General features: G+C 39.9%; 2 gene segments (V, D, J or C); both read right to left on the bottom strand.

The window, feature by feature from the left end:
- Nucleotides 1–9,793: 9,793 nt before the first annotated feature.
- On the bottom strand, nucleotides 9,794–11,401 carry LOC109255694 (T cell receptor alpha variable 10-like). The segment is given in 2 exon segments: nucleotides 9,794–11,091; nucleotides 11,316–11,401. Coding segments are annotated over 2 exon segments (411 nt in total).
- Nucleotides 11,402–17,683: 6,282 nt separating this feature from the next.
- On the bottom strand, nucleotides 17,684–18,234 carry LOC109255698 (T cell receptor alpha variable 9-2-like). The segment is given in 2 exon segments: nucleotides 17,684–18,024; nucleotides 18,148–18,234. Coding segments are annotated over 2 exon segments (387 nt in total).
- Nucleotides 18,235–23,056: the final 4,822 nt, after the last annotated feature.

Raw genomic sequence — 23,056 nt, 5'->3', positions numbered from 1 at the left:
CTCCTGAAACAGAATGCTACAGGCACCAGTGACAGTCACAACAAAGTTTATTACAATGAGAGGCAAGGCCGACCGATCGGGACCAACACTCTTGATAAGAGTGCGGCCCCGAACAGCCGGGGTACAGAGTTTTTATAACCGATCACATCGTTTTATCATCACCTGGGAACAGAACAAAGAAACAATTTCCAGATGAGTTAGAAACAGTTGCCTAATGAGGTGTTTACTTTAGACTTTCTGCCTCTAAGTTGCAACCAGTGGATCTCCTTGACCCTGCCTCTGATGCTCTTTTCTTTGAACTTTTGCTTCCTTAATTGGTGAAGCCTAATTTACAAGAGTATGAGGCGTAATTTATAAGAGTAAAGCAAGGCTGTTATCTCTTAACCTTCAATGTCAACACAAAGCTGTTATTTTTCAAGCTAAGCATTAGCCCTACACTACAATTTAACCCTTACAGATGCTAATATTAAAAACCCTTTTGGGGCACCTGCGTGGCTTAGTCGGTTAAGCGTCTGACTCTTGGTTTGGGGTCAGGTCATAAGTTCACAGTTTTGTGAGTTTGAGCCCCACATTTCTCTCTCTCCCTCTCCCTCTGCCCCTCCCCCACTCGCACTGTCCCTGTGTCTCTCAAAATAAATAAACTTTATAAAGAATAGAATAAAATCCCTTTCTCTAAGAGCACATTACATTCAACAGAAACCACACAGCCATTTCTCAGTAAAGGTAAAACCCAAAGGGGAGGGCGCCTGAGTGACTTAGTCAGTTAAGTGTCCAACTCTTGATTTCAGCTCAGGTCATGATCTCATGGTTCGTGGGTTTGAACCCCACATCAAGCTCCATGCTGACAGTGCTGAGCCTGCTTAGGATTCTCTCTTTGCTTTGCTCTCTGCCATTCTGCTGCTCTCTCTCTCTTTCTCTCAAAATAAATAAACATTAAAAAAATATGACAGCAGCATAAAATGGCAAGTACCAGTCTTAGGAAATTTATGAACACCAAATTTAAAGCCTCAAAAAATAGAACGTAGGCCTAAGGTACAGTCTTTATAAGAAGGACCCTGCCCTGGGGCACCTGGGTGGCTCGGTTGGTTAAGCGCCGACTTCATCTCAGGTCATGATCTCTCAGCCCGTGAGTTCAAGCATCAGGTTCTGTACTAACAGCTCAGAGCCTGGAGCCTGCTTTGGATTCTGTGTGTCTCTCTCTCTCCCACTTGCATTCTGTCTCTCTCTCTCAAAAATAAATAACAAAACATAAAAAAAAAAAAAGGAAAGACCCTGCCTTTTTTAAAGATTTGTAACAAAAATTAATATAACTGGTTAACAGACCTAATACTGTGGTGGATACAAAGTCATGTCAGTGCTGGCAAAATGACAGAATCCATACAGCCGCAGTGCTGTCCTGTCTGCAAAGCTTCCGTGCCTAATGATGTCTAAAGAAAAATGGAACTCCTTCAGATGATTGAAGGACAATGTTAAGGTGATCAATCAAAAAGAAAATCCACAGTCCCTTCCCTCATTTGATTTAAGTAGTCTTCATTTTTTACAGCAGTACATTTTTTAGATATGTCTTGTGAACCTAAAGTACTGCAAAGCAGGCTCCCATTCAAAGGAAATTTATCTCCTGATATTGCAGATGCTAGTAATTTTGTGTCCATTTGAAATATATGAGCTCTACTATTAAAAACAACAATAAAGGAGATCTTTATATATGTGGAAACACACACATCTTTACCCATTGTGTTCTCATTAGCATAACTGTGCTGTTTATGCATTTGATTTTTAAATCATATAGGAAACAAGAGGAGATACAAACAAAAAATACTGGCTTTATATTTGTTTATGTAGTTGCCTTTACCAGGGTTCATTTTTTTTTTGGGGGGGGGGGTATGGCTCCAAGTTACTGTCTAGTGCCATTTCATTTCAGACTGAAGGTCTCCCTTTAGAATTTCTTGTAGGGTATTGGGGTGCCTGGGTGCTCAGTCAGTTGAGCATCTGACTTTGGCTCAGGTCATGATCTCTTGGTTTGTGAGTTCGAGCCCCGTGTCGGACTCTGTGCTGACAGCTCAGAGCCTGGAGCCTGCTTCAGATTCTGTGCCTCCTCCTCTCTGTCCCTCCCATGCTCATGCTCCAGAGTCTCTCTCTGTCTTTCAATAATAAATAAATGTTAAAAAATTAAAAAAAAAAAAAAAGAATTTCTTGTAGGGCAGACCTGCAAGTGATGAACACCTCAGCTTTTGTTCATCTGGGGATGTCTTAATTTCTCCTTTATTTTTGAAAGGTAGTTTTTTGCCCTGTGCGAAATTGTGGGGTGACAGGTTTTTCTTTCAGCACTTTATTTTTTTTTTTAACTATTTATTTTTAGTGTTTATTTATTTATTTTAAGAGAGAGAGAGAGGGAGAGCACAAACAGCAGAGGGGCAGAGAGAGAGGGGAGAGACAGAATCCCAAGCAGGCTCTGTGCTTTCAGCACAAAGCCAGATGCAGGGTTTGAATTCACAAACTGTGAGATGATGACCTGAGGCAAAATCAAGAGTCAGAGGCTTAACTGACTGAGTCACTCAGGTGCGGCAACAGCACTTTGAATATATCATCCGACTGCCTTCTGGCTTCCATTGTTTCTACAAGAACTTGAATGTTAATCTGATTAGGATCATTTGCATGTAATTGATCCCTTCTCTCTTACAGCTTTCAAGATTCTCAATTTGCCTTTGTCTTTCAATAGTTTAATTAGTATGTGTTTCAATGTGGATTTTTTTTTTTTTACCTTTATCCTACTTGGTGTTTATTGAGATTCTTAGATGTATAGATTCATGTTCCATCAGATTTGAAAAGTTTTTGGTCATTTTTTCTTTAAATATTCTTCCTGCCCCTTTCTCTCTCTTCCCTCTGAGACTTCTATTATACTTATGTTGGTACATTTTACAATGTCTCATGGTCTCTCAGGCTCTGTTCATTTTTCTTTATTCTTTTTTCTTTTTGCTCTCAGACAGGGTAATTTCATTTGACCTGTCTTTAAGTTTGTGGATTCTTTCTTTTACCTGCTCAAATCTGATTTAAATTCTTCTAGTGATTTTTCCCCCTTAAAGAATTTCCTCTGTGTAATGACTTCTCTGCCCTGAGGGAGTGCTGAGTTGTATGAAATACAGGCAAGCCTTTGAAACAGTTCTTTAGGGAGCCACCTGACAGGACAAAGCAGCTAAGCACTATTCTTTGATAACAAGGTCTGCCCTGCTCCCTCCACCAGCAGGAACCCACACTGGGAATGCAGGCTGCCATCTAAAGACTGTCATGGAGCCAGTGATGAGAAGTTGGAGCAAGGATGAGTTCAGATGACACTGAGCTCTCTTATCAAGTTTGAGTTACCTTTTTCTTAAGCGTTGGGTTGGTTGCTATGTAACTTTCTGTGGTGTTTAGCTGGAGTAGACTGGTTATTATCTTAAGTATTTCTCTCTTTCTATATTGTTCTCTTCCTGGTCCTTTGAGTAGAGAGAGAAGGCTTTTCTTGGACTTTTTAGTCTGCATCTATTGGCATTTCCAGGTTCCTGGCTTCTCCAGAACTCAAAGGTCAGTACGTCAGTCTAAATTCCCCTGCATAGACCATAAAGAGTATTGCACTACATCCTAGTTGTCTATATCCTGGGACTTATTCACAGTTGACTAAATCTGGGATCCTAGGAGGCATGATTGAGGTTAATGCTGCAAATTAGTGTCATCCTGCTGCTTAGAGTTCTGCTAATAGCAGCTTTAATTAACTGCTATTTAAAACTAATTGAATGGATTTAGTCAGATAAATAAGGATGGCTGATGGACTGGCATAATCATGAGAAACATTTCTAGAAATACACAGCATAGGGCCTTGGAGTGGTGACTGTTGAAAGACAATCCACTGAGTCTTTCATACTTCTCCATATCTTGCTGGGTGTGCCAGTAACGTAAGGCTGTGACCACTCAACGTGACTCATTTTTTAGGACTGTGCTTGGCACAACAACCTTGAGCAATGAGGTCATGTTTTCTCTGAGACAAAGAACAAGCTTGCTTGCTGCTTGCTAAAAAAGCAGTAAATTCCCCAACGTTGGTGTTCCTTAGCTATGACACAAACCCACTACATGCATAGCATCCTTGTGCACCCAGTATCTCACCCTGTGAGAATTAAGGGCAAAGGCAACTTAAGCAAATATGCAAATGTTCTTGCTTGGCACAGATAAAGTTCTTTGTCTCTGACCTAGGAGTCCCATGTCTTCAATGACAGCATCAAAGAAACAGTAAGCTTATTAGCTTGTAGGAAGGGTAAGATCCAAGTCCTGATAAACCCCCTCTCTCCCACATTTACAAATACTATAGTAAAGCCTTGAATTCCTTTGGTAAAGATAAGTTTCCCCAAACTAGTCTAGAAAGGAACTTTTTTGAAGGATGTGTTGTGTAGCCCCATATGGGACTTATTATCACTTCTGATAAAATGTTAGAGCAATTTTCTGATATACTTTAATGAAATAAAAACTCCTTCTGGGAAATTAGTGTTACACACTCAAATGATTATTAATAATATGAGGAACCTAATAGCCAGTACACAGACAGTCAAAAGTAGAATAACTATGAACCAGTCCTCTGCCCATACTAATGATCTTTAATCAGACTTTTTAAAACATCTAGTCTCCTACGAAATGTCTCTAACAAACCTAATTATTTGAATTTGTTTCCTGAGGAGATTTTCTCTTGCAGTAATTTGAAATAAAACTTTGATATGTGCTCATGTTTATTTGAATTGAAGTTACTCTTCTACTTTCCAAAGCCTTTTGTATATATCTTTTAGATATTTCACTGTGGGGTCATTAGCCTTCAGGTTGACCCAGCTCATCTAGATTATACCTGATAAAATAAGGTAAGCTGAGTGGAGACAAGCTGAGACCTTGAGTAGACATAATTAGTTGACAGTCCCCACTGAGCAAAGAAAGGCCAGGATCTGAGTCTGGGGATAAGGGCCAGAGAGAACTAAACTGTATCACATAACCAAGCAAAAAGAATATGCACAAAGTTGAGAATTGCTAGGGGAAGGATGAGAAGGAAAAAGGGAGAGAGAGAGAAGGGCCAAAACATTCATTCATTCATTCATTCATTCATTCAGTAGAACGATAAAGCAGTGACTTCCCTGAGTTTTCTTTTGCCTCATACAACTGATTACTATGGGTCAGTCACTGTTCTGTGTGCCAAGGACAAAGCCATGAACAAATAATAATAATAATAATAATAATAATACCTCTGACCTCACAGAGCTTGTATTCTAATTGGAAGTAAAGGCAACAAACACATTGACACATAAGTCAACAATAATAACTGCATGCTGAGCTTACTACCACAAGGGAAATTACCAGGGTGTTGTAATAGAGTTAAAAGGAGGTCTGTGGGTGGCTGTACTAGTCAGAGAGACCAGCAGAAGTCAGAAGGCTTTTTCTACAGTAGTGGTATTTGAGCTCAAACCTGAAAGGTGAAAATGAGTCAAGCTTGCTGAGATTTGGTGAAGAGCATTTCTTGCTGAAGAGCATTTCAGACGAATGAAAGAGCAAGACCAAATGTGGGAAAGGACATGGCAAGTTCAGAAAACCAAGAGATCAGCGTTGTTGCAGCACAGAGAGCCAGGGAGAGAGTTAAGAGCTGAGAAGTTCATGCCAGACCTTGTATATCACAATCTGGAGTTTGTATTTTACTGTAGGAGCAATAGAAAACCACTGAAGCATTTCAGGCAGGTAGAGGCAGCTTACACTTTAAACAATCACTCGGGCTCCCAGTTAGACTGGTGCTTCTCAAACTTCTCCGTGATGGAATCACCTGGAGATCTTGTTAAAATGCAGATTCAAATTCAGTCAGTCTAAGGTGGGGCCTGAGCTTCTGCACAAGTCCCAATACTGCTGGTCGACATTTTGAGCAGTGAAGATGTGGGAAATACACTGCCTCAGGAGAAAAGAGACCAGTTGGAAGGTAGTTTGGACCAGAAGAGTGTTTTTCAAACTCTGTATCACATGTCTTATTTTATAAAAGGATATTTACTCTTATTCTGTGTAATGTACCCCAGTGTTTCCGAATCTTACTGTGTTTTTTTAATGACAAAATGTGTAAACTCACAGGTTGAAAGAAAATTACAACACTGAAAATGCTCACTTAGTAAAATGGAAACTACTTTAAAATAATAATATCCATATCTGGTAAACTGTTGGAAAATCAGCAGCCTCATATGCTCCTGTTGAAGTCACAGCTTGGTAAAAAAAAATTCTTCAGGGGAATCAGGCATTTGGTGTCATGTCTTTTCCCTTATCCAAGCCATTCCATTTCCATTAAAGCTACAGATTTAATGATGTTCACAAAAACACTGTTTCGGGGCGCCTGAGTGGCTCAGTCAGTTGAGCCACTTGATTTTGGCTCAGGTCATGATCCCTGGGTCGTGGGATGGAGCCCTGTGTCGAGCTCTATGCTGAGCATGGAGCCTGCTTGAGATTCTCTCCCTCTGCCCCTCTCCCTCACTTGCACTTCCTCTCTCTCTCTCTCTGTCTCTCTAAAAAAAAAAAAAAATGCCTATTATACTGGATAGTTGGAAATAATACCAAAAGGTGATTACTTTATGGTGAAATAGGTGATGGGGATTAAGGAGTGTGCTTGTGATGAGCATAAGAGTGTCGTATGAAATTGTTGAATCACTATATTGTACACCTGAAACTAATAAAACACTGTATGTTAACTATACTGGAATTAAAAGTAAATTAAGTTAAATTTTTTTAAATGGAAGAGAAGTGATTAATTTAAAAAATACATCTATATAATGGAAACCTAGCAGTTACTTAAAATTATGTCCTCAATATACGTTTCTTGAGGGCACCTGGCTGGCTCAGTCAGTAGAGCATGCAACTCTTGATCTTGGGGTTGTAAGTTCAAGCCCCATGCTGGGTGTAGAGATTTTTTAAATATATATTTTTTTCCTGGTGGAAATACCTACAATATAACGTTGAGGAAAAGAAATATATTAATAGGTATCACGTACATTATAAGTCCCTTTTATAGAAAAATATGGCTGTATGTGTGCACACACAAAAACAATTGAAAAATAATAATAGTCATTAGTTCTACCTCATGATATTATGGGAGTGTTCTATTTTGGAGGGGGTGTTTCTATCTCCTAACCTAAAATTAACATGTATAAAAAAACTTAGCATATATAATAAGTAATAAATTTTTACATTTCATTTAAATTTAAAGCACTTAACTCATTCTTTCAAACTCTAGACCCTACTTTGCATCTTTAGTGGAAGAAGTAATTTATAAGGGGTCAGAATATCTGGGCTCTACCTCTAGCTTCCATTTTGCTATAAGTCATGCTTTGCGTAAGTCATGCAATGCCTATAGATCCTAATTCTTCCATGCATTAAATAAAGGGCATGGCTGAATCCGTATTTCCTAAAGTGTGATTGATACCAGAGGTATGTTAGGAAGTGCATTTTTAATTGTTACATATATCATGTTGCTTTAATCTGCAATAGAAAAAATACAACCAGCACATCAAATATACAGTTTCACAGATGGTGTGAGTTAAAACAAGGATACTTTTTTTACATAGTTATTTTTAACATCTGTTTAATATGAAATTCAATTTAATATTAAATTATTAAATAAGGGTATAAATGGTACATAAATATAGAAACTGTCATGAAGATTATAAACAAAGGAGTAAAATGGGGCTAGTGAGGGTACAACTTCGTGAAAATTTGCCTCAAGGACCGACAGCCTAAGCCACAGAGGGGTCTGCCTTCCCCCAGTGAAGGGTGCAGCAGTGGAAGGGATTCTGTGGGTAAGCAGGTCTAGGATCAGTGTAATCTGCAGTGAGGAATGAGATTTCAAAAGCAACCAAAGGAAATTTAAGTCAATATAAATTCAAATTCATCACATAGGGGAGGTGGTATATTATCCTTCACTTCTGTTTGGAGGCAAAAACTATATAGAAGATTCCTTCTGTAAATAAAGAAAACACCTGGGGTGCCTGGGTGGCTCAGTCGGTTGAGCGTTTGACTTTGGCTCAGGTCATGGTCTCTCGGTCCATGGGTTTGAGCCCAGCATCAGGCTCTGTGCTGACAGCTCAGAGCCTGGAGCCTGCTTTGGATTCTGTGTCTCCTTCTCTCTCTGCACCTCCCCAACTCTCACTTTGTCTCTCTGTCTCTCTCAAAAATACATAAACATTAAAAAAAAAAAAGGAGAAAAGGAAACACCTTCACTCCCACCCACATCTGTCAAGAAGCCCAGCTGCTGGGTTCGTGGGACAGGCTACAGGTGCTTGGGGAACACTCGGCTGCGAAACACAAAAGTAGATAGCCGCATTTCCAGAATGACAGGCTGGGATATGCAAAACTCTAGATAACTTCTCTTTTCCAAGCAGTTCTTTTTTTTTTCTTAATGTTTATTTATTTATGAAAGAGAGAGAGAACAAGCAGGGGAGGAGCAGAGAGAAGGGGACAGAGTATCTGAAGCAGACTCTGCACTGACAGCACAGAGCCTGACGCGGGGCTCAAACTCAGAAACCCTGAGATCATGACCTGAACGGAAGTCGTACACTTAACTGACTGAACCACCCAGGCGCCCCTCCAAGCAGTTCTTTAGAACTTTTGTCTGCATGCTCTTTCTGGCTTGATTGAATTAAAGTTGAAAACACAAACCCTTTCTCAGAATCCTGCTTGAAGCAATGGAAATGTACAATTTAAATGGTGTGTGCTCTCTCCTGGATACCCAGGAATGAAGGACTCTGTTCCTATTGTATGTGAGCTGTTCGACTCTGTTTAAATGGAACCACAGACAAAGATTTATTAATGGCTGATTATTTTTTGAAAGAATAGATTGTTTTTTCATAATTGCCCTAGGTGAGCAAGGTAGCTCTAAACCACCCTTCCATAACTTCCAGATTTATGGCAAAGATTACTAGGATCTGCTCTTTTTATTCATATCTCCAAAGCCCATCAACTCATAGTGCAGCTGCCAGAAGAAAATAACAAATGAAAATCTCATAGACTTCTCCATTTTCCTATTCATTGGACTCATGAGTGACTCTCAGTTTGGAGTCTGAGAGCTCTCAGACACTACCAAGCCAAACAACTTATCCAAGTACATATTTATTTTTTTTTAAGTTTATGTATTTATTTTTGACAGAGAGAGAGTAGGGGAGGGGCAGAGAGAGAGAAGAGAGAGTGCAAGTAAGCTCTGCACTGTCAGCGTGGAGCCCAGTGCAGGGCTCAAACCCACAAACTGTGAGATCATGACTTGAGCCAAAACCAAGAGTTGGATGCTTAGCCAACTAGGGCGCCCAGTACCCCCCTCCCCCTCCACAAGTACATATTTATACTTCTGTTGTTACAGGAAGCTGAGGACTCCTCAGCCAACCAAAAATTAGATGCATTCCTTGTGCACATATTCACTCAGCTACTCCTGATCTGTGAAGAGATAATATGAAAGCACACCATGTCAAGACCAAGTGCTGATTAGTTGGAGAGCTACCCCTATTGTTTCTCCCCAGGTTGTTCTCTTTCCTTTTTTCTTTTATAAAATTCTTCAGCATCTGTCATGTACAAGTTACACACTGAATAACGAAAACCCATCCCTCCCCCAAGGAAGACCTAGAGAGGTTCTTTTCTCTTCTCAGTGCAAAAATCTACTAAATGAGCCCCTAGATAGGAATCTGGTTATGGACACTGTAGCTCCTTCTAATGATCTGGTATCTGAGCCCTGCTCCATAAAGCTTGTGTGGATCCATCTTATAAATTACATTAAAATACACTAGAAGCAAGAAATTGGTGGGGCACCTGGGTAGCTCAGTCGGTTAACAGTTTTACTCTCAGTTTTCGCTCAGGTCAAGTGGCGTATTCTTACCACTCAAAGAGATTGCCATTTTTAATGTCTCATACGTCCTTCTTGTTTTTCTCAGTTAACATATGCTTTTCAAATAAAATAAATAGTTATCTCATCCAACACTCAAACCATATTTAAATTTCTGTAAGCGTCTCAAAAAAGATCATCACAGCTAATTTGGGCAATCTAAGACTACCCTATAGCATGTAGACATTTTGTCCCTTACGTTTCTTTTCTAGGATACTATTAGCTGAAGAGTCTGGGACAGCTGGCCTGTTGCCTCGGAGTGACTGTGCCTGCCAGCCTCATGCTGGCATAATAGTCTGAGCAGCGATGTTCTCCAAAGGAGCAGCCGTGGATGACAATAAATGAGTCTGTGCCGCATCTGGAAAGGTGCCTTGATGTGAAGCACAGATAAATTGGTAAAGCAGATCTCTCCCCACAGAATGCATCCTGAGAACTTGAATAGCCATTAAATGAGGAATAAAAATCTGTCAGGGGGAAGGAAGCTAGTCAAATACTGTGATCAGCCCCATCAACTTGTTGCTTTTCCACTTCGTTGACAGTAGGAACTGGTCGCTGGACCCCAGACAGAGCCAATTTCTCCCTTTAAGACAAAATCATCATTTACTTCAACAGAAGTAAGGCAACATGGCAGTCTTACCTTTGGGAATAGCCAGATGTGGCAGTTAACTTTATGTGTTGAATGAGGGTAACTTTGTGCTGTGTAGACATCCTGGCTTCAGCTCAAACTCAGTCATGTGTAAGAAAGAAGTACCAGCTCACTAGTGAAAGTATATACAACATAAAAAAAAGAAAACAAACAAACAAACAAACAAAACAATGCTAGTACGTCACCTGCTAAGCGTCCTCAACAACCTGCAGGTGCAGGTTTGTGTACTGGCTGCAAGTGCCTGGGGAACACCGTGCGCTCACCACACAGATGTAGACAGCTGAGTCGCTGAGCTGGGCGGCTGTGATGTGCAAGGAGCTGTGCTTGGAGGTTGCATCCAGAGTCCCTGTGTACCTGCCACTTGGGTTTTTGCTGTCATCGTAAGTCATGATTATCAGGAAAGCAGGACTTCTCCCGGTGCCCTGCTTGTACCATTTTAAATGGCTAAAGGGGCTCACTGTATAGTTGCAATGAAATGTGCAGTTCTCTCCCTCCTGGATGATCTGGGATGGAGGATGCTGTTCCACTTGGTTTTTGCCACTCACCCCTGTTCAGAAAACAAAGTGAGATTTAAGAAATAGATGGTCCATTCTCAATGCTTCCTAATTTGCATCCCTTCCTTCTCTCCATAATGAAGCCCAGGTAAAATATAAAATGGCCCCATTCTCCTCCCTTCTCCTACCGCAGTGCAATACACTGTTGCTGAAAATCCTAAGAAAATGTTCCCTGAACTTCCTGTGTCAACCTGGCTAAAACTCTGGATTAACTTACAACAAAAATGAAGCCACAAAACCACCAAGGAGGTCCTCAGATGCTTCTCCATCTTTCTTCTGCACAGGGCTGCTCCCAAAAGCTGGCTGTCTATTCAACATTTTTTAACGCTAAACAAAGGATTCTCAGGGGGTGTGATCAGCCAATCAGAAACCACATGCCCATCCCAAACACAGTCATACCTACAGGCAGGGCCACTGAAAACACTGCCTCTTGGGGCTGTAGCTACAGTTGCTCGAAAGCTCTGATTAACCTTCTTGCTAGCTTTTCTCCTCACCATTTGTAATATGGTATAGGACATAAGCCATGATATGCCTGTTTAAGCACAGTAGACTAGTACTGAATAGTAGTGATACCAGATGGAAGAGTTAAACCTCAGCTTTTTCATCTGAAAATACACTTGGGTGGCAATTTTGAAAGATTTAGAAGACATGGTGCAGGCTATCTCTTCCTACACAGAAACACCAATTTAACAATGATATCGGTACCTTGAAGACAAATTCAGAATCCGGCTAAGAATTAAAAGCACCCCAGAGGAGCACGAACTGAGAACAGTTGTACTGATACAGGTAAGAAGAACAATTTCACTTTACCCACATCAGTCCCTCCACCAAATCAAGTTGGCTCAGTACCAAGAAGATTGCCATGGCCCGTGATTTCCTCTATGGTGAGGTAGGTGTTTGGAGGGTGGGGAGTGAGAATGGAGTATGAACTGGGCTTTCTAGCCTCTCAGAGCCCCCTCTGTGGGGCTGAGTTCTATCTTGCCTCATCCCAGTGCTGAACACCAGGCAGACCCCAACCTCTTGGGACAGGCAGGATCAAAAGTAAAAATAAACACATCATTCTACAGCTGGTACTGCTTGCAAGATTGAGAATAGGTGCAGAATTGAACCAAGGTTTTACTCCCACAAGGAGGCAAAGGAAGTGAAGGAGGCCTTATGCCCAATAATTCAAAGCACCCTCCATGAAGCCAGTTTCTCTCTCACCTCATACAGAGCACTGAAACACTGACAGGGCTTGATCCTCTCAGACAACTAGCTAATTTTTTGGATATGACCCAAAAGGCACAGACAAGAAAAGCAAAAATAAACAAGTGTGATTGCATCAAACTAAAAAGCTGCATAGCAAGAAAAAAAAAAAAAAGAAAGAAAGAAAAGAAAAGAAAAAAAATCAACTGAGCAAAAAAATAACATATGGAATTGTAGGAAATATTTGCAAACCACATCTCAGATAAGAGACCAACATCCAAAATATATAAGCCATTCAAACAACTCAACAGCAAAAAACCCCAAATAACCCGATTTAAAAATGGGCAAAGAACCTAAATAGCAATGTCTCCAAAGAAGACATACACGTGGCCAACAGGCATATAAAAAGGTGCTCAGCACAACCAATCATCAGGGAAATGCAAATCACAACCATAATGAGATATTACCTCACACCTCTTACAAGGGCTATTGCCAAGAGATAACAAGCACTGGAGAGGATGCAGAAAACAGGGGACCCTTGTGCACTGTTGGTGAAAATTTAAATTAGTGCCGCCTCTATGGAAACCAGTATGGAGGTCCCCCAAAAACATAAAAATAGAACTACCATAGGATCCAGCAGTTCCACTTCTGGATATATATCCCAAAGAAATGAAATCAGTATCTCAAAAAGATATCTGCACCCCCATGTTCACTGCAGCACTATTCACAATAGCCAAGGTATGGAAACAACCCAAGTGTCCACCAGCAGATGGAATCGTGCCATTCGTGACAACGTAGATGGACCTGAAGGACATATAGTAAATGAAATAAGCCAAAACAGAAAGACATGAATCAAACAGTAGGAGGAATCTTAAAAAGTTAAACTCATTGAAGCAGAGAGTGAAATAGTGGTGTCAAGGTGGCTTGGGTGTGGGAAACATGGAGACGTGTTTGTTGAAGGGTGCAAAGTTTGTTATGCCAGACGAAAAAGTTCTGAAGCACTAATATACAGGATGATGACTATAGTTAATAGTACTGCATACTTGAAATTTGCTGAGAGTAGATCTTAAGTGTTTTTATCACACACACACACAAAATGGCAACTATGTCAGGTAATGGATATGTTAATTAGCTTTGTTCATCATTTCATAATGTATACATATATCAAAACATTATGTGGTACACCTTAGATGTAGACAGTTTTTATTTGTCAATTCTACACCAATAAAGCTGGAAGCAATTTAAACAAAAGGGATGATGCAGATAGAGCACTTACAGTAGGGAATAGTTTGGATTTAGCACGCAACTAAAATATAAACACATAGGGTATCTGTTCTATTCTCTACTACATCCTCAGTTTGTAGAAATAGGCACATAACAAAGTTTTATCGATTGAATTAACAATAATTTTTTGTTCTAGTGCTGATAGTGGCATATTTTATTATTCATTTGTAATTCAACACATTTTTGTAGGCCTGTTGTCTGCCAGGTATGGTGGTATGTGTTGAGAATAAGCAAAGTCTCTGCTCTCGTGGAATTACAATCTAATGAGAGAAAAGACAGGATATTTGAGCACAGATGCTGGTAAGTAGTAAGTTTAGAAGCTTGGGAAAATTCTCTTCTTTTGCTTCTATTTTCTCAATGAACAGTTGAGAGTGTGGATATATGAGGCTTTATTGCAAGTTTGAGATACAGTTCACAGAGCGTTGAATGCAAAAGATGGAAAGAAATATACCATGCAAACCCTTACCAAAAGAAACCTGGCATTGTTATACCCATATAAAACAAACTAGGCTTTCAGAATAGAATTTTTGGAGGTAAAGAAGGAGCAATGGTTAATTTTATATGTTTACTTGGCTAGGCCATGGTACCCAGATATTTGGCCAAACATCAGTCTAGAAGTCACTGTGAAGGCATTTTAAAAAAAATGTTTATGCTTGAGAGAGAGAGACAGACAGAGACAGAGTGAGAGCAGCAGAGGGGCAGAGAGAGAGGAACACATAGAATCTGAAACAGGCTCCAGACTCTGAGCTGTCCACACAGAGCCCAACTTGGGGCTCAAACTCAGGAACTGTGAGATCACGACCTGAGCTGAAGTCAGATGCTTAACCAATTGAAGTCAGATGCTTAACCAACTGAGCTACCCAGGCACCCTCCTGTGAAGGCATTTTTTAAGGGGAGATTAATGTTTAAGTCAGTAGACTGAGTAAAGCAGATTACTCTCCATAATGTGAGTGGGCTTCATCCTATCAGTTGAAGATCTTAAGAGAAAAATATTGAGGTCCTGGAGGTAGAAAGAATTCTGCCTCCAGACTGCCTTTGGACACAGGCTGCAATATCAACACTTCCCTGCATCTCCAGTCTGCCCATCTGCCCTACAGAATTTGGACTTGACAGTTTCCACAATTGCATGAGCCAATTCCTAAACTCTCTGTCTCTCTGTGTCTGCTTCTCTCTGTACACACACATGTGCACACACACACACACACACACACACCCTATTGATGTTATTGATTCTGTCTCTCTAGACAATCCTGAGTAATATAAAGAGTATTTTTTTTAAATAATGAAGAGATTTCATATTTAAAAAAATGCAGTCTTGAGGCGCCTGGGTGGCTCAGTCAGTAGAGCATCTGACTTCAGCTCAGGTGATGCTTTCACAGTTCGTGAGTTTGAGCCCCTTGTCAGGCTCTTTGCGAACAGCTCAGAGTCTAGAGTCTGCTTCGGATTCTGTGTCTCCCTCTCTCTCTGCTCCTCCCCAACTTGTGCTCTGTCTCTCTCACTCTCTCTCTCTCTCTCAAAAATAAACATTAAAAAAAAATTTTTTAAATCAGTCTTAAATTTGTATACACCTAAATAATATAGGTGGTCTGTCTGTAACTTTTATGTAGTTTTGTGAACATTTGTTGTGGTTCACAAGTCAAGTCCCTCCTCCAATGGCATTTCTTCCATATCATTTTCTATGTATTTATTTCTAGAATGGGCTAAAGGTTGAGTGGACATACATATTCTTTACAATCCAGTAAACTATTGGCATGAAGCACCAATAATATTAAAGTATAATTTTGGATGAAAACACAATGGCTAGGTTAAACACCTTAATAAGGAAAAATTTTAAACTGGGGAAAAGACAGAGAATATTTAAAATCAATGAAGAAAAATTAATTCAAGAATAGATGTTGAGCCTTGGTAGTTGCCTCAAAATAAACAAACAAACAAAAATTAAGGAAAATAGAAAGCCTTGAAGCTCACTTCACTTCACATGCATACACACACACATAAACACACACACACACACACACACACGCATCTAAATTAAAGGTTTAAAGAGAAAAGCAATTTGAGAGAAGCTAAAGAAAATATGAGATAAAATGTTATCATTTTAGAATGCTATGGATTTTTAAGCAGGACACATGACTCAGAATCCATAAAAATTTTTTGTTACACTTACTACATACTATTTTAAAAATTCTGAATGGCAAAAAAATAAAAAAGCCCATGCAGTCAAAGGATAATAATAAACATTTTAAAAAGATGCATGTATATGACACCCATATTACAATTTTCTAAACAGACAATGTTCCTTCAAATCTGTATATTTAAAAGACAGTAACCTAGTAGGAAATGGATGGAGATAGACAGAGAATTTATAGAGAAAACATGTAATCAGCTTTGAAATATATGAAATGAAGCTCCATCTCCTTCATAATTAAAGAAACTGTTAATAATAAAAGAAATGTAACTGACAAGCAAAGCTCAAAAACCTCAGTTATACACAAGGTGTGGGGGAAATAGGTATTCTCCCCAATCACCGCTATTAGTGGTATATCTTACTAAAATTTACCTAGAAGACAATTTGAGTGAAACCTATAGACTAATATGAGTATGTCCCTTTCTTTCTTTAAATTTTTTTAAGTTCATTTATATATTTTGAAAGAGAGAGCATGAGCAGGGGAGGGGGAGAGAGAGAGTCTCAAGCAGGCTTTGCAGGGTCAGTGCAGAGCCCCATGCAGGACCCGAACTCATGAACCATGAGATCATGACCTGAGTCAAAATCAGGAGTCGGACACTTAACCGACTGAGCCACCCAGGTGCCCGGAGTATGTTCCTTTATTGAACAATGTTTTCTTTTCCCTGAAGTGAATAATTAATTATGATATTTTTCTATTTTAATTGTTTTGGCTTCCTTTTTGAGGTGCTCTTCCTCAGTTCATAATGACTAACTTCCATTCATCTGCAGGGTTTGAGAAGCGATCCTTGCTTGCTAGATAGGCTCAGGTAAAGAACGTGGGCTGCCCACTACTTATATATTTTCTATTCAGTCCTCCTAGTATCCTCCAAACTTCCCCCAAACACACACACACACACACACACACACACACACACACACACACACGACACTATCTCAACTACTAAAATACAATAGGTGCTTCTTTTTCCTAACCCTCTGCTGAGGGAACAGCACACACTAAGTCGTTTCACCGTTCTGCCTCCTCGGTTTCTTCTTTATTCGGCCAGCTGAGCGAGTTCGTACAGCTCCATATGTTGCTCACCCTTGAAAATTTTTCTGACATTACTATCTGCTGTCATCTGCTTTTTCCGTTCTCTTTGGGGGTTCATATATTTCACAATCTCTTTACTCTCTTTTTAATAGGGCTTCAAAGGGTACAGAGAGGAATATGTATGCTGCATCTTTCATTGGCCCTACAAAACCACCCCTCACTCAAGGCCTTCTTGTTAGAGAGACAACGGATCTGCGTATTGGCCAAGAATAAAAGGAAGGACACAGGTCATGATTTAGGTGCATCATTTCCTCAATTATGTGTCTGCCCCCTCCCTTCATTTTGAATATCAGCCTGTGTCTACCATCTGTCTTACTAGAAAAGAAACCAGGACAAAAGTCCTTTGTCTCTTTTTTCATTGCTCACTTACATATGTTCCCCTCCTTTCTTCCCTCCCCTTCTTTCTCTATTCAAACCTGGTTTTGGGCTGCAGCTCTCCCATCACCTCTCCTGCCCATCCTCTGTCAGGAAGACTTGGGACAGACACCACCTTCTCGGGCACACCCTGGCTCTCTCAGTGTGTCATTGGACACAGCAATACCCACCAGGGGGGCCTCAGCAACTTGTGGGGCTGGACTTTCACTGCAGGGTGAGCAAGACACCACTTCAATGTTATGTGGTTTCACCTTGAAATTACTTAGGTCCTGGCTTAGGAACTATTGCATTTATATTGCACTAATGAACAGCTGGGTTTGGGGAATGTTCCTTCTGGTTCCCATGCTGTAGCCATTTGTACGACTTTTATATCAAGCAGACACTGAGGGGCAAACCACCATACGCTGTGCTGGAACCAGAGAGGATCAGTCAGAGACGCTGAGCATCTGGGCTCCTGTTCTGCTCAGAGTTTGTGCTCAGCTCCCCCTGCAGTCCCTGTCACTGTGTCACTCAGGGCACAGTAGTACACAGCTGAATCTGACGCTTGCACTGAGGACTTCTCCAAGTGGAAGGATTTGGATTTGCTGTCATAGGTGGCTTCAAAACCTTTGTGACTTCCCGTCTCCTTGTCCCTCAAGGCTTTCAGGAGGAGCTGTGGACTTTCTCTGGGATATTGGACATACCAGAACAGAGTGGGGGTCCATGTTGTTGAATAAGTACAGTTTATAGTCAAGGACTTCCTTTCAGGAATGGTCACTGGGCCTTGCATCTGGGTCACTGAGTCTCCATCTCCATGGGTTCGTCCTGGGGAAAAAGAAAAGAGACCTGTGTCATCTTGGGCATAAATCTCCTGTATAAAATTATAGTTATAGGTTTTGCTGTCACAATAGATGAAACAATCCAAATACTAAGAGGCATTTTACTTACCAAGCATCAAGAGTACCACAGTCACGAAGCCTGGAGAAGAGTTCATCTCTAGAGTGTCACCTAGATAATATGTGCTTCATTCTCAGCAGGAAGAAGCATTGGAGAGACAGAGCAATGATCAGTGGAAGCCCACATTTCTCAGGAAAGGTGTTTGTGTTAGGAAGCTGCACCCCCTGCTGGATGGGGACTGAAACAGGATGCATGGTGGCCAGGGTCCTCCCAGAGTCAGCAAGATGTCTTTGTCCCTGACTTTATGAGGCACATGGCAGTCTTCAGGTGGCACTTGGAAATCTGAACAGCAGCAATCCTGACCTCCCAGGTCTACTTTCTTCTTAGGACACTACCTGATGTGGAAGTTCTTTAACAGAACATCCCAGCACGTTTCTGTAGCTGAGAGGATAACAGTCTCTAAAGCATTAAATACAGTACTTTATGTTTTCACGTATCCATTGTGAGCCAGTCTAAAATCTACTGACTCCCAGAAAATAGTTGGGGTTGAATACAGAGAAAGTAATAAGAAGTGAAGTTACTGAGTTATTATGTGTTTTTCAGCAATGTACCCCAATATTTAGAACACTGTTCTTTTTTAAGCACTTACTGAATATTTCTTAAACAAAAATAATTAACATGTGGAGTTTAATTAAAACACAGTGTTTACTTGGTCCTAAAATATTACCAATGTAAAATACTATCTTTTCAATAAAAGCCTTTCAAAAGAAAAGTCACACTATTTTATAGTCAAATATTTTAGTAGTCAAATATAATTGATTTTCTAAATCATTAAAAAGTGAAAAATATGAGTTCTACACAGAAGAAACATCATAAGTGAAGTTGTTGAATCCCTACAGAATGCTCTGAGGTTCTTATCTTATTCCCTCACTGTTTTGTTGACTCTTATATGTGTAAGGTGACTCTTTTATGTGAATTAGGCAACAAATACTAATGCTATACTCTTAAGAGGGTTTAACCTGAAGGATGCTTTTCTATTATTATTTTAGAGAGAGTGTGTGAGTGGGGGAGAGGGGCAGAAGTAGAGAAAGAGAATCTTAAGCAGACTCTGATATGGGACTCGATTCCACAACCCTGGGATCACAACCTGAACTGAAATCAAGAGTCAGACGCTCAACCAACTGAGCCATGCAGGTGCCCCAAGGATGGTTTCTAATACCATCTATTTGTCACATTTTGTTGCCAAGCTTTAATCAAATATTTTTTCCCCACAAGGTAAGGAATCAGGATTATCAGGATAAAGTTTTGTAGATGGACACATCTGTAACTGTAAACTTTTATCTCTAGACACATAGACGGAAGCTTAGCTCAGGCTGTTCTCTGGAGCCCACTCTCCACGGATTCACATCAAGGAGCTTCATGAGTCCAGAGACTACATGGGAATGTTTTCCCAGATGCAGAGGGAAGTAAGAAATTCAGGCCTGGATACTTTTTGTGTTCACACATCCCTTTTCTTCTCCTCCACCTTCCAAATCACATTGTCAGAACCTGCCTCAAAACTCTGCTAGAAGGGGTTCAGGACAAGCAGCATTAATTCCTCTATTCAGATATAGAGGAAGATTGCCAGATAGGTCGGGATGATGCTGGCTTCAAAATAAGCAGTATACCACATGGATTCAGAAAGCCATCATCCATAACTTTTTTAAAAACCATAGTTTTAGGCCAATGAAAACCTACAGGAGAAATATTTTGTATTTGGGGTCACACAAGAAGACTTGCACAACATGGAGGGAAAATACATAGTAAATTTGCATCTTTATGGCTTTATTAAGGTGTAATTTTCATAAAAATAAACTGTACAAATTTAAAGTAAACAATTCTATAAGATTTGGTAAACATATGTATTTGTGAAGCCATGACCACAATCGAGGTAATGAACATATGCATCACCTCAAAAGTTGCCTCATGAACCTTTGTAATCCTTCTTTCAACCCTCTCCCTCCTGCCTCCAGGCAACACTTCTGTCATGAATTAGTTGGCATATTTTATAATTTTGTATGATGGAATCACATGTACTCTTTTGTCTGGCTTCTTCTCAGCATAATTATCTTGAGATTCTCCCATGGTTATAATTATCAAGAGTTTGTTGCTTTTTGTTGCTGTGTAGTATCCCATCATAAGCCTATAAAACAATTTGTCTATTCACCTGCTGATGACCATAAGATTAGCCCCAGTGGGGCTATTACAAATAAAGCTGCTATGAACATTTGTGTAAAAGAATTTTTTTTAATTTTATATTTTATTTTTTAAAATTTACATCCAAATTGGTTAGCATATAGTGCAACAATGATTTCAGGAGGAAATCTGAACCATTTAGCCCATCCCCCCTCCCACAACCCCTTCAGTAACCTTCAGTTTGTTCTCCATATTTATGAGTCACTTCTGTTTGTCCCCCTCCCTGTTTTTATATTATTTTTGTTTCCCTTCCCTTATGTTCATCTGTTTTGTCTCTTAAAGTCCTCATATGAGGGAAGTCATATGATTTTTGTCTTTCTCTGACTGACTAATTTTACTTAGCATAATACCCTCCAGTTCCATTCATCTAGTTGCAAATGGCAAGATTTCATTCATTTGATTGCCGAGTAGTACTCCATTGTATATATATACCACATCTTCTTTAGCCATTCCTCTATTGATGGACATTTGGGCTCTTTCCATACTTTGGCTTTTGTTGATAGTGCGGCTATAAACAAGGGAGTGTCCCTTTGAAACAGCACACCTGTATCCCTTGGATAAATGCCTAGTAGTGCAATTGCTGAGTCATAAAAAACTGAGTCATAGTCATAAAAAAAAAACCTATTTTTAGTTTTTTGATGAACCTCCATACTGTTTTCCAGAGTGGCTGCACCAGCTTGCATTCCCACCAACAATGCAAAAGAGATCCTCTTTCTCCATATCCTCGCCAACATCTGTTGTTGTCTGAGCTGTTAATGTTAGCCATTCTGACAGGTGTAAAGTGGCATCTTATTGTGGTTTTGATTTGTATTTCCCTGATGATGAGTGATGTGGAGCACTTTTTCATGTGTCAGTTGGCCATCTGGATGTCTTCTTTGGAGAAGTATCTATTCATGTCTTTTGCCAATTTCTTCACTAGATTCTTTGTTTTTTGGGTGTTGAGTTTGATAAGTTCTTTATAGATTTTGGATACCAACCCTTTATCTGATATGTCGTTTGCAAATGTCTTCTCCCATTCTGTTGGTTGCCTTTTAGTTTTGCTGATTGTTTCCTTCACTGTGCAGAAGCTTTTTATTTTGATGAGGTCCCAGTAGTTCATTTTTGCTTTTGTTTCCCTTTCCTCCGGAGGCGTGTTGAGTAACAACTTGCTGTGGCCAAGGTCAAAGAGGTTTTTGCCTGCTTTCTCCTCGAGGATTTTGATGGCTTCCTGTCTTACATTGAGGTCTTTCATCCATTTTGAGTTTATTTTTGTGTCTGGTGTAAGAAAGTGGTCAAGGTTCATTCTTCTGCATGTCGCTGTCCAGTTTTCCCACACCATGCTGAAGAGACTGTCTTTATTCCATTGGATATTCTTTCCTGCTTTGTCAAAGATTGGTTGGCCATATGTTTGCAGGTCGATTTCTGGGTTCTCTATTCTGTTCCATTGATCTGAGTGTCTGTTCTTGTGCCTGTACCATACTGTCTTGATGATTACACCTTTGTAGTATAGCTTGAATTCTGGGATTGTGATGCCTCCTGCTTTGGTTTTCTTTCTCAAGATTGCTTTGGCTATTTGGGATCTTTTCTGGTTCCATGCAAATTTTAGGATTATTTGTTCTAACTCTGTGAAGAATGCTGGTGTTATTTTGATAGGAATTGCATTGAATATGTAGATTGCTTTGGGTAGTATCGACATTTTAACAATATTTGTTCTTCCTATCCAGGAGCATGGAATCTTTTTCCATTTCTTTGTGTCTTCTTGAATTTCTTTCATAAGCTTTCTATAGTTTTCAGTGTATAGATATCTCACCTCTTTGGTTAGATTTATTCCTAGCTATTTTATGGTTGTTTGTACAACTGTAAATGGGATCGATTCCTTGATTTCTCTTTCTGTTGCTTCATTGTTGATGTATAGGAATGCCACCAATTTCTGTGCATTGATTTTATATCCTCCAACTTTGCTGAATTCATGAATCAATTCTAGCAGTTTTTCAGTGGGATCTTTAGGGTTTTCCTTGTAGCATCTGCAAAGAGTGAAAGTTTGACCTCTTCCTCACTGATTTGGATGCCTTTTATTTCTTTGTGTTGTCTGATCGCAGAGACTAAGACTTCCAATACTATGTTGAATAACAGTGGCGAGGGTGGACATCCCTGTCTCGTTCCTGACCTTAGGGGGAAAACTCTCAGTTTTTCCCCATTGAGGATGACATTAGCGTTGGGTCGTTCATATACGGCTTTTATGATCTTGAGGTATGCTCCTTGTATCCCTACTTTCTTGAGGGTTTTATCAAGAAAGGATTCTGTATTTTGTCCAATGCTTTTTCTGCATCTATTGAGAGGATCAGGTGGTTCTTGTCCTTTCTTTTATTCATGTGATGAATCATGTTAATTGTTTTGCGGATATTGAACCAGCCCTGCATCCCAGGTATAAATCCCACTTGGTCGTGGTGAATATTTTTTTTAATGTGTTGTTGGATCTGGTTGGCTAATATCTTGTTGAAGATTTTTGTATCCATGTTCATCAGGGAAATTGGTCTATGGTTCTCCTTTTTAGTGGGGTCTCTGTCTGGTTTTGGAATCAAGGTAATGCTGGCTTCACAGAAAGAGTTTGGAAGTTTTCCTTGCATTTCTATTTTTTGGAACAGCTTCAAGAGAATAGGTGTTAACTCTTCCTTAAATGTTTGGTAGAATTCCCCTGGAAAGCCATCTGGCCCTGACTCTTGTTTTTTTGGAGATTTTTGATTAA

This window comes from Panthera pardus, unplaced genomic scaffold (genome assembly GCF_024362965.1).
Source record: "Panthera pardus isolate Hobbes unplaced genomic scaffold, ASM2436296v1 HiC_scaffold_24, whole genome shotgun sequence".
NCBI classification, from domain to species: Eukaryota; Metazoa; Chordata; class Mammalia; order Carnivora; family Felidae; genus Panthera; species Panthera pardus.
The sequence above is the reverse complement of the archived record's forward strand: the minus strand, read 5'-3'. Positions and strand labels throughout refer to the sequence as shown.